At 36.1% G+C, this 12,858-nt stretch overlaps 1 protein-coding gene across 14 annotated transcripts in view; it reads right to left on the bottom strand.

Annotated features, from left to right (window-relative positions):
- Nucleotides 1-12,858, bottom strand: part of ERC2 (ELKS/RAB6-interacting/CAST family member 2) — a 557,034-nt gene that overhangs the window by 142,762 nt on the left and 401,414 nt on the right. For all 14 annotated transcript variants that reach the window (XM_075432855.1, XM_075432854.1, XM_075432857.1 and 11 more), the window contains one exon: nt 8,627-8,774. In XM_075432855.1, coding sequence (XP_075288970.1) covers nt 8,627-8,774 — 148 coding nt within the window. The remainder of the gene's footprint in view (nt 1-8,626; nt 8,775-12,858) is intronic.

The following is a 12,858-nucleotide window of genomic DNA, read 5'->3' as shown; positions in this document are numbered from 1 at the left end:
TATTGACAAAAATTACACTTGCTGCTTTGCAAGTTTACAAAATGTGACTGACTTGTCCTGAAAGCAGCTAGAGCTCATAGTAAGTCTCTCTCTTCACAACCTGAAGGATAACAGTCTCACAAACAGCAGCTGGGATATTAGACACTTGGCAGACCGAGACAGGCAGCAGCTCCAAGTGCCAAGCAGACACTTATCTCAAGCACTAAGGCTAAATTTCAACTTTCCTGACACTTGTGATTGAACAAAGTTATGCTGATTTGAACATGGTCCATCTGACTTTTTAGTTGTGGTCTCTGCATTTAGAGTTTGCATTTTTGAAGTCTTTTTAAGTTCTGTAAATTAAAAGTATGGCTTGAAGCGCAGGAAATACCTTGTAATAATACAGAATACTTAGTAATGTATAGGCTAAAGTCACGCTAAAAGTATTTGTCTAAGTCCTACTACTAAACTTGGTAATTACATAGAATTATGTAAGAACATAGACACAAAGAAGTACATTAAAAAGCATAATTAAAGCTCTGAAACAGTAGCTGCCTGAGGATATCTCAGGCCAGGTCCTACTAAATGCAGACAAACAACATAAGAAGGTAAGGTTCTCTGTTTTTTTCCTTTTTACAACAGGAAATAACTCATTAAAAAGATGCTTCCCCATAGTAATTATTTAAAACCAGACATGAATCAGAAACTTCAGTAGCTAGCAAGACCTTTGAAACTGCAAATCTCTGGTTAGTAGCACTGATTGTCTTTCAGTGTCCTTAACGTCTGAATAGTTCATTTCAGCTATCTTTTTTGCAATTTCATTAACAAGCCCAGCTCTCTCATTTGTATCATGTACAAAATATAGCCTAAATTGAAATTACTACATTTCTTCCATTGTATGCCATATAAATTGATAAAGAAAACAAATTTCAACACATGGATGTTATACTGGAATATGGAACGAAATGGAGGTAACGTCACAACACTGGCTTGATATGCTTTATAGAGACACCTTACCTATAACTAATTCTTGTTTGATGCTAGACTGTAGAAATGATAAATTTTTCCACCATTACAGGAGCAGAAAAATTTGACACCCAAGTTTTACAATATTATTCTAATAACTTGCTAATTAGCACTGTACTTGAGATCAAGTGTTAGACTGTATTTACCTTTATTATCATGGGATACTTTGTAGTAGAACTTCAGGACTTGTTTCAAAAATGTCTCATGGAGAAAAAAAACCAAAAGTTTTTGGCTTGGGAGTTCACTCATTTTTATAATGGAGATATTCACTATTCTTATCAGAGATACTTAATAACTACCCATTTTCACCTATCAGCCAGAACAAAAATTACAAAAGCTCCAGTGTTAACATATACCTTATTTTATATCTGCATTACCTACCTGTTCATTTAGTCTCAGTGGAGTTAAACCGTTTGTCTGAACAAAGTGCGTTATGACAACTACAGCTATTGAGAGGATCTAGTATAAATTCACAATGAGATTATCACCAGTGAAAAAGGGTGCCATTAGAGATGGCCATGCTTAAGATAAGATATCAATTCTTCAAGAATTAAAAAACTCCGAACAGAGAACAAACAGAAACAGATTTTAAAGCAGATCACCAACTACAAAGCAGGAAAGGACTTCTGTACCAGGTCTGTGATGCCTTCAGGGCCTGACTGCTATAAGCTACAAGGCAAAAAAAACCCCTCTCATTGGAAAATGTTTGTGTAAAAATACCATCTGAAAGAATCCGGATTCCCGAGAACATAAGGAGGAAAAAGTGATGCCATATCCAGCTATGACTTGAGTCCTTCAACTTTTATAATTTGAAATGTCAAATCTTACTAAGAATATGTGGAATGTTTTGTGTGAGCGCTGCCAACATTTTCAGTATTTTTCCAACACAGAACATTTTTTCTGAATTAACTAATTTGATCCGGCAAAGGCTATTAGTTACACCCACACATTCTGTCTCTTACCTTATGCCATATGGAACCTGCTGCCTTAAGCTACAGGGAGAAGTGGCACTCTGCTGTTTCACCACTACACTACTCTGTCCACATTGGGTTTATATCTAAGCTGATTGTACTTAGCAAAAATGAGAATTACAGATGCAGATTCAAAAATACAGATTCAAAATTCTGAGTACAAATGAAGATAAAAAAACCCAATGTTAAGACACAGACAAATATTGCCTTAGGGTATTTATAATTAATAGAAAAGTATAAGGTACAAGAATTTTTCAGATAGTAAAACAATCTAAGGCTACTGAATGCATGGGCTACTTGTATTGATGTCAATGGGATCTGAACAGACACATTTAAAACCAGAGATTAATAGCCATTTTGCTACATTGCCTGAAAATGTTTAAGGAAAAAAATAACCAGACTGCTTTTCCTCATATGAGAGTTTAATATATGAAGTTACTAGAACATCTACTCTTACCTGCCCAAAATAAAACAAAGAGCTTGTGTAGCATAATGGTAACAAAACTAAAACTCCTAAAACTTAAAAGTTCAGACTACTCCTTTGTTCAAAGTTAAGTGCTTAAAGCTTGAGCAGGACCAGTATTATGAGCAATAGTGACCAGTACAAACAGAAGACAAAAAAAAAAAAGCACAATGGACAAATATGTCTGCAGTACCCATGTGAACGGCTCCATAACATGGGTTCTATTTATTGTGCAGTAACACTCAGACTCAACTGCACAATAAAATCTCTCTCTGAAGTAGATCTGTGCAAATAATAATGATGATGATACAGTATTCTGTGCTCTCATGATATTGTCACATGTGAAATTCAAGGAAATCAGAAATTTTAACTTAGTTTGACAATATCAGAAACAGAAGCAATAGTGATTAGGAACCAACACAATATCAGGACAGTGCTACTGATCACAAGGTCTACAGACAATAATGTCTCCAGACATCACAAGAAAGCACTGGAAGACTTTTTTGTTCCCATACTTGTTAAACATTAGAGGGTTCAAATGCAATTAGTTAATGCACAGCGTTGCAGAAGAATGTTTTGAGCTGCCAGAATAATCACAATCACAACAACTTCTAATCCTATTTATTCTCTTAAACAGTAATATAAACACTTCGAATATCATAAAATACACAATGCAATACAGGTGAATTAATCTAACAGGGAAAATATAACTTGGGGTATTTAGTTGTTCTTGAGTGCTTGACGTCATCACCATAACATCACATTAGCTCTATTACTGATGTACTTAACTAGAACAGTATACGTAGTGCAACACACTGCCTTCAATTCCATTTTATTCCTTCGCTACTGAAAGAGTTCTTTGAAATATTCGGATGTTAATTAGTGAGAAATACTTCTATGTATTGCATGCAAGAGAAAACAGTGGTTAATTTGCTGAAAAACTGTCGTTATACAGATTTTTAAAATTCCTTGATTGTTTCTCACCCTTTTTGTTTCATTAGCAATATGTTCATGTGATGAAATATAGAGTAGTGAACTAATAGACTAGAGAAGACTGCCAAACACCAGCTTTGCCTCTGGCCAGAGTATTCTGTACACCTGCAGTCTTGAAAACACTGGAAAGGTTTCTGATTTCATGTTTTGAGAAGAAAAATAAAATGCTCTTAAGGAGTTAGAAGACCTTGCATTTTGGCCAACTCCACTTACACTTTTGGCTCTGTATCCTGAAAGTGAAAAGAGGCAACTGGGAAATTTTCTCACAGTATCCAAGTTCAGAATGAATCGGTGACATAGCAATGTCTTCTGCTCTTACCAAAATCTCTTGAGATGTTCTAAAAACGGACTTTAATTATTTCATGAAGGATTGCATCACTATACAAATTTCTCTAAAAATAGCCGTCTCAGAATTCTCAGAAGGAATCTTGGCCAGGGTGATTATAAATATTATGCAATCATTCAGCCAAGCCCACGTGGTGATCTTGTTTAATACTGTATTTCTGAAAGGTTTTTTTTAAGCCTACAACAAAGTTCTATGGCTCTCAAAATACAGCACTTGGTGTATGAATCAAAACAATCCCAGTGGTTGTTTTGCTGGGAGTGCATTACTATGCTTCCCATTTATTTAAACCACTAAACAATAAATATTTAACTGACAGATTACAGCTGCTAAAATGTATTTAACTCATCATACTTAAATATGCTCATTTCTTATGGGAAGGTGATCACATGTGTTCTCATTCCCTTAAAAAGGCAGTATATTTAATTTCTTTAAGATGCTTCTTTTTCTTTTTCAGTGTGAAGAATTGTGACAAACTACTTCAAAATCAAGGTCTTGGTCGTTTACAATCTGTTTGACATTTCCAAAGGCCAGAAAAATTAGAATAGAAAAATTGGAGAAAGGCATTCAACTGCATATTTGGTGCTAGGAGCATTATTAAATCATGAACTGTTTAAAAAAGAGAAAAAAATACCTTAAAATTTCAACTGAGACTTGTCAATGTGGAAAATATTGACATTTTATGACTCAAAAATAATTGATTAATTAAAAAGAAAAGGATGCCGGTGTCTTTTTGAATTGGGGGGGAGGAAGGGGTGCATTTGGGAAGTAAATACTTTGCCACCAAACCGAATCACAACGGACTTCACTGTTGTGTGGCAAACCACATTAAAAATAAAAAAATATAAAATAACATCCACTTTATGACATGGATACAATAGGATGAATATCCATGCCTAAGCAGGCAATACACTGTATTTGTTTTATCTGTGCCAGAATGGTGCCTGTTTAGACAATAGCCTGTTACTCCTAGATATTGAAAAGCTCTTGGTACTTCCTCTCATGGAATTTTTCATGCTCGTTGCCTGTGGCATAATGCTAATATTCTTCTGAAGCGACCTTAAGGAAGTTTTTGGAGAGGCAAGAAGCTTCCAGTTGAAATACAAAATGCACCAGGACGCTTCAGGAGTCTACCAGAGTGATTAGAGAAGTTTTTCACAGTGTAAGTCTGTGGTAAAAGCAGCTACATTTGCATTTAGGCAATTCAATCTCCGTGCAAGTCTGCAAAACATTACAGTACAGCGATAGAATCTGTTCTTCTGGCCTTAATCCAATAACAATAAAATGCTATGAGTAACCTCAATACTTTGGGTTACTCCACTGAGTTTCATAGAACTGACCTCCTGAACCTTTAAGACATGTACTACATATTGTGCCCTATCTCTTTAAATATGAAGCAGGCTTTTGATGTCTACAATGACCTCACGCAGTGGAAGTCACCACAGCTCTTGTACAGCATTCTGAGTAGCAGTAGATGAATTTGCAAACATTTTGATGTTCCAGCTAGGTAAGCACCTATAAATGTTATGACGTAGAACCATTAAAACTCCACAACCCCTTCCCTTAAATTGCAGCCCTCACTCGCCTCATCAGAGTTAAGTGAAAGAGCAATATTTGGCCCTCTCCTGCACATGGAAATATTAAGGAGGAGTATTCACATTTTTTTTGTACGACAAAAATTTTGACTCTAGGACATTTACTGTCAGCAGCAGGATTTTCCAGAGGAAGACTGTGACTTCCCTTCTTATGCCTCAACAAGGATATTCCTGGGCATTTCATGTATACAGTCAGAAATCCTGGATTCTGATTAATTCACATACATACCTCTCCTCCTGTCTCTCAAGAAACAGCCTTTGTAGCGCTCTCAAAAAAAGCCCTTTGTACTTACTTTCTCATATCAGCAGAGGACTTTCGAAGCTACAGTGATCCTACCTCAGACACTGAAGCCACCACTTCAATAGCAATAGCAAACCAGCATCCTAGGCTTGAAGCAGAATGTTGCACTTTTTAAAAATTGTTATTTTCTAAAATAACTACAAATGATTTCCCAATAGCTTGGCTACAGGATTTAAGACATAATCCGTATTAACTGCTGCTTTACACTGCAACAACTGCCCTTCTGTTTCGCAGGTCTAACACAATGGTGAAATGAAAGTCTGGTTCTGAAGAATAACACTTCTCAGCAAAATTTGGAGAACATTAGAAGTAGCACAGGAATTGTAATAGGAAGACAGATAACTAAGTGGCGTAAAACAACCTTCTGAAACATAGCAGAAAGTATTTTTACGTTTAATGAAGAAATCTAAAGTTGATGCACCTGTAATAGAAGCAATTTTGTAGCAACACAGAACAGATATAACAGTATTTTTTACGTTCAGGAGATGCTTTATTTTACGTACAGTATAGCACAGGAGTGGATTTGGGGGCCTAATGTTTAGCATTATCTAGTGAGTCATCTTCTAATATTTATAAGTATCTCTCATGATCACATTAGGCTGGAGAAATTGGCCTTTTTTTTCTTCTTTCTTTGAGCAGTAGAATAGCTGTAGAAATGGGGAATGGGACAAAAAGGCTATCAGAAAAAATTTGATGCTGCAGCTGATCGTTCACTGAAGTTCTAGTGAATCAGAAATAGATTAGGAGACAGCATCTCTCACAAAAACTGAGGAACAGGGTGGATATATCACACAGTGTGGAATCCATCACTTCCCCCCCCACCCAGTACAGCCATAGCAAGGAAGACTAGCGCTAACAAGACTTTGTGTTGGATGCACATGTGAAAGCTTTGGGGGTTGACAGTGGCTCTCCCCAAAGGGATTAAAGAAGTATAAATGATCTCTACAATCTATACTATCAGATAATTCTTAAGTGTAATAAAGTGGTGACCTAGTTAAACCACATTCCTATTCCTGGTGTCTCTTCTTTTTGTGGTGTCTGAGATAACAGGGAGATTATTTAGGCATCAATTTAATCTAGTTAAATAGCTTTACTGAAGATCTTTATCACTATAAATAATGGAGGTATTTGAAGTATTTGGTTACAATTCTAACTGAAGTTATCCAAAACAATGCCTCTCTAGCAATCCTCTTCTGCTGTTCCTTTACTCTGTCTGAAGCAAGTTATGAATGTTTTGAACACTTTTCAGCAATAGCTTAAAGGTACAAAACCAAACAAAACTAAAATACAACAAAAAAAACCCAGTTTGCCCAAGTCTCTGATGAACTTTTTAAAAATATCCATGACGTATCACAGAACATGACTAAACGTTGTATTAATTTACTCTTCAGTAATGAAAGATAAAGGTGAAAACAACAAGGTATCTAAAAGAGGAAATAACTGCCTTCTCTTTTCTAAAGCAAACCAAAAGAAAAATCCCTAAAACTATTTGGAACGTAACATCATCTGCTCTGATGCAGCACAGTGGGATGAAGTACTAAAAAGCATAAAGCACGTCTGCCTATTTAGCACATAAAATTTGGGTGAAATGTCTCCTGGCCAGCTAATTGACCTGAGACATGAGTGCGGCATGGCTGGACCACAGGTACTTGGCTGGAATGTCTGTAATGAAGTCAACATCACAAGTGGATGATAAATTCATGCTTAGGGGCTGTCTCCTATTTTTATAGACCTGTGGGAAAAATCGATAATGATTACACGCGTGAGGTCAGAGCTATAGGGAATTTAGCATAGCAGCAAGGGCTTTCCTTAACTTTCTGTTATTGAGTGCATGGAGTTCTACAGCATGTAATGCATGATTCAGAATGAAGAATCACAACATTGACTATGCAGTATGTCCTAAACATTATTAGCCTGGCATGCTCATTTGTAAAGTGGCACAGTGCCCGACAGCAGAGTAGTTACTTGAACAGGCTAAGGAGATCAGAATGATTTTGCCGATAGGTTTTCTCCCCCTCAAACAATAATTACAGAATTCAGTAATGTCACACAAAGGAAACCATCAGATACACCACCTCCAGACATGGTCCAAAAACATATTTCTCATCTTTTTCACCTATTCTGAAAGGGGAAAGGTGTTTAGCAACACACATGACACACAGCACAGGTCTTTATTACCTAGGTTATCTGAACATCTTTTGTCCTCTTGCCTACAGTACCTCTTCTGGCTATGACTATTACCTTTTAAAAATCAGGGCGAGTAGCTACTGCAGAGTATGCAAAGTTTTAAACATTTTAATTAGACAGAGAAGAGATCTATGTACTATGTCTGGTACATTTGTACTGTGTTTAGTATGGTTATGTTCCTCATTAATAAAGCAGAACGTAAAATAAATTTGCTTCTGAGAAAATCTATTTCTAGAGTTTGTAACTAGGTGGGGTTTTTTTTTAAACCTCAAATGACTTACAGTGTTGAAGACTGGGTGATTTTTACTCATTTGAGAGTTTATTTTAAGGATAATCACAATTTCCAGATAACCTCTCAGAAAGCCTGAAACCTTCTGAAAACACAATTATTTAACAACAGATAAGCAAATAACTGAACAGAAAAAGTTAGAAAGAGTCAACTGAACAGACAGATCTGGCTTTATGGCAAAGAGCATCTGCTCTTCTCTGCCTCACATAATGAAGACAGCTGGAAGCTATATGAGGAGGGAAAAAAGAAAGCGTATTGGCTGCATATAATATGCGCCAAGCAAACATGCGGCTAAATACGTAACAACCATAAAGAAGCAATAAATACTCAACATTGCACACCTCCTACCTTTTGTAACTGCTGTCACATATCAGATCTGGCTTGAAGACTTTCAATATCAAGTTAGGATGAAATCATACAAATGCAAATAATGCCAATTTTCTGATTCCATGAAAGTATGAAAATGAATGTCTCCCCACCTGCTGTTTTAACTGATGTACTAATCTGTCCTTCTCTCGTTTAAGAGCCATTACTTCCTCTTGAGTCTTCTTCTTCTTTGAAGCAGACAGTTCAAGCAAGGCAATGTTTGCATCTTTTTCGCTAATTGCAGCAAGCAAAGCTTCCTGTCTGATAAAATAAAATAAAAATTGTTACATTCTCATTAAAACAGAACATATACTACTATATTATACTACATGAGATGTTTCTTTTAATCACTACGAGAACAATCCACTACCTTCTGAACACCCTTTAAACAGCAAACATTGTCAATTCTAATCAAATTATGAAATAAACTTTTTAGACCAAAAAGTTCTCTTTGTAGATTTCTCATTATTTAACTATTTCATAAAACATTTACCTTAGGCTATTTTACTACAATACAATATCTAACAAAATTTCTGTTAAATGTTTGCTTTTAAAAATCTTTGGTATTTATTTTTTTAAATTCACTTTTCTGAATTCTAGAAATGTCTTCAATAAATCTGTTGTGAATTATTCAAATCACACAGATTGAATAATAAAAAGCAAAGCAATACAGATAAACCACATTTTTATGCTATCCTGTTAATTTGGTACCCTGAAGACCTCAGTACAGAAATCTCTGGACATCTTCACATTTGCTTAAATCCTATGGATTTGTTATTATTCATTGTGTCACCACAAAACTATAATTCTAGAAGTAAAATATAATATCTAGAAAAGAAGTTCCTTGATCTAATTATTCATGAGGAATCTTTTTCTTCAGAATCTTGACCTCTCTATCTCCATAAAGCGAACAGAAACTTACAGCACTCAGAACATATAGAATTACATAGAAGCTAGCAGGGGCACATCATAAATAGTTTGTAAGGACCTACAATAAACATAATTTTTACAACACGCAGTTGGAAACACAGATCTTGCAGTATCTTATTATTTCTTACGCTCTAAAATGCGCACATTGACAAAGCCATAATCTGTCCCTTATTTTCCTAAATAAAAGAAATATATTCATCTTTTGCAATGCATTCAATGACAGACTATGACTTATCAGCCAAGAAAAAGCATATAATACTTCATAGCTTTTAGAACAGAATATGCTATGGCCTACACCTTTTTCCAGAACTATGTAAGATCAATCATTAAAAAATAAACATGAATAAATGAGTAATAAATTAACCTCAGGCTCCAACTGCTAATAAATGTAAGAATAAGGCTCATGAACTTCATACAGTCAAGGTGAGCTAGAAGTTTGAAATTCTCATAGTCCTTTGCTTGCCAGCAAAAATGTCAAGAAAGCTATTTCACTTTTATTTCAAAGTTCCTAATGTATTAATGTAAATATTTATAGGACAATATTTCTGATGGAGTCAAAGAAAAACAACCCATTTATTTTACTCTCAAAGTTGAGACATGGATCAATTTTAGATAAACAGTTGCATTTTATTCATACACTTAAATAGCCTCATTTATTATTCTGTCTTTTTCATTCTGATCACTGTTAAGTGATGTTTGAAAGAGGATGCCATAAGTCTCCCACAGTCTTAATTTAAATGAAAGCTATTAATTATTTTAAATAACAGGTATTAAAGAAAAAAATATCAGAGGGTCACATATCCATAATGCTAATTTGAAATGAGATATAGGTATATTGTTTTCTACAAACCTCATAATAATGCATAAAACTTGCTGCATAGTAATTTGCAAAAGACTGACAGAGTTCTCATGTGTTGTGCTCAAATACAGTATCAATTCCATAAGAAACAGAAGACAGCTGATTTGCTACTGTATTCAACAATTCCTCTCATCTTGCAGAAAGCAGAGAATTTATGCCCCATATAAAATCTAAATATGCCCTCTTTTGAGCATCCGGCTCAAACAGGAAGAAAAATGTAACGCAGTTTCAGCATTTTTTCGACAGTACCTTTTACAAACAAGTCTGTACTTTTCTGTTTTAGAAATGTGTCCTAACCCTAGAAGGTGGGGTTTTTTTCCAGGGGTAATAATATAAGCTTTCTGACAGAAAGTGTCAGCAATAGGTATTCTGTGACTTTAAAGCCAAAGAAACAGCATATTGCCTTATTACATAAAATACACTTCTTCTAAATTAAGGAAGATTAGGTTAGTTCCTCTACAGTTATCTGATACCATAATTATCAGTCTAATTATAAACTTATTTAATATCTGAAGATAAACATTGACATAACCATCACAAACCAAACACACTCAGAATGAAAATAGGTAAAGAAATCTCAGAAATTCCAAGGTTTATAATACATTTAGATTAATTCCCAAGTTCTGTAAGTTAACTTCATCCCAGCCAGACCCAATACGTCTGCTCATCTAATAGCAAATTTCATAGTAAATGCTTGCCATCTACAAGGTTTCTAATGACATCTACTGTTATTTAATTATGTGTAACACATATTACAGCTATAAAAAGCCACAAACAGAAGTTCCAAATTGACTGGTTAACTACATGAAGCTATACTGAAATTTCGCTTCTGCTCCAAAGTTTAGGTTATTTCACTGCCTCAGAATTCACCTTGGAAACACAAACCTGACTAGTGAGGAAGAGGAGTCAGAACTACTGAATTCTTTGGTATCTTCTCAACATTTGATAACGGGATTCACTGACATCTGTCTTTTTTGTATTGCCAGACAAAACTATCACACATTGCTGTGGTCCTAACTCTTCAACTGTGCAACACTCTCTAGTCTCACTTTCAAGCAGCAGACAAGGTAAAACCTTCCACAGGACAGGAAAGCCAGTCAACACGCTTTGAAAAATCTGCATTCTGGATTCTGCAGCCCCTAGCATGCTTTTTCTCAGGTGATGGTGTTCAGGGATGATGAAAGCCAACCAGAAGTTATGAGAATGTTTTTGCAAGGAAAAGCTAAGAGAATCTTCTTTCTCTATTGTCTCGTGGCTCACAGGATAATTCCATTCAGTATACCACTTCTCCTATCTGGGGGACATATGTAACCAAACACTTCATCCCAGGAAATAAAGATCCATAGTCATGTGAAATAGCTGCTATCATATGACTCCATAAGGGCTCCACTGAGACGCTCTAAGATTTGAATAAAACCCACAGCACATACACAAGTTTGAACTGGCCCCCCCAGATTATTGTCAATATATTTTTTTAATTCTTATCTTTGTAGTAAACCTAAGTGGAGCTGGGAGGCCTTAGACCTACGAAAGCTGAGAGATGACTGCACAAGAATACAAGGATGATGATTTCTACTGAAGTCCTTCCACAGCAATGGGGAATGGCGAATGCATCTATGGAGACGGGCAGCTGAATGCAAACTCACACTGCCAAGTACTCTTCAGGCTGCCCGAACGTGAGTCAGCTTCAGTTCAGAAGCTGTAAAGCCTCATTTATCTAAGAGACAAGGTGTTTTAGCTTGGGCACAGTGCCACACAACATGCTGACGGCTTCCAGACTGGAACTGGCCCACATATAGCCTACTCAGACTGTGGGCAGAGCAAGCTTGCATCTGTCTGCACCTGTCTGCACAGACATACTCGTGGAGTACGTCGGCGTATTATCTGCATCTATTATCATGGATAATCTGAACAGTAATAACCTCAAATATATAATCCAGTGGCATTTAAGCAGGCATCCGGGTTAACAACAGTTCAGCACAGCAGGACTGAATATTCTACCAAATGATACATGTTGGTTGCTCACATCCTTATTAACTAACTACTTCAAAAAAGATGGAAGACAGAGAGAGCCAACAGTTTTTTATTATTATTTCACAGAGTACAAAATAAAGATGCAGGTTGTGACAGGGCATCTAAAGAAACCAAAGCGGCCTCCTTTACTTCTGCATGACCTAGCATACTACCAGAGTTACAGTTCCTCCACTAAGTCCCTGGGAGATAGAAGTTGAAAAATAACTTTCCCGTGGTGGTAAGGCATCATAAGTGAAGAGATCCAAGCATTTGTGAAGCAGCCTGTAGGGACAGACCCAGAACTCTACATTATCATATCTCTTTTATTACATATCACACACTGGTTTACTCCTCTCTGTGAAAGTTGCTGTGCTACTCTGTCAACGTTCTTCACGTTTCATATGAAAGAACCAAACCTGTTTAACAGAAGCAATTTATTTTAGTTGCCCAGTCACCCTGCTAAAAATTTAGTATCACCATTTTTGCAGGAAACATTTGAAATGAGATCATCTGACCACTAGGAACAAGGCTAACATGCCAGCA

Source organism: Opisthocomus hoazin, chromosome 11 (genome assembly GCF_030867145.1).
Source record: "Opisthocomus hoazin isolate bOpiHoa1 chromosome 11, bOpiHoa1.hap1, whole genome shotgun sequence".
NCBI lineage: Eukaryota > Metazoa > Chordata > Aves > Opisthocomiformes > Opisthocomidae > Opisthocomus > Opisthocomus hoazin.
The sequence above is the reverse complement of the archived record's forward strand: the minus strand, read 5'-3'. Positions and strand labels throughout refer to the sequence as shown.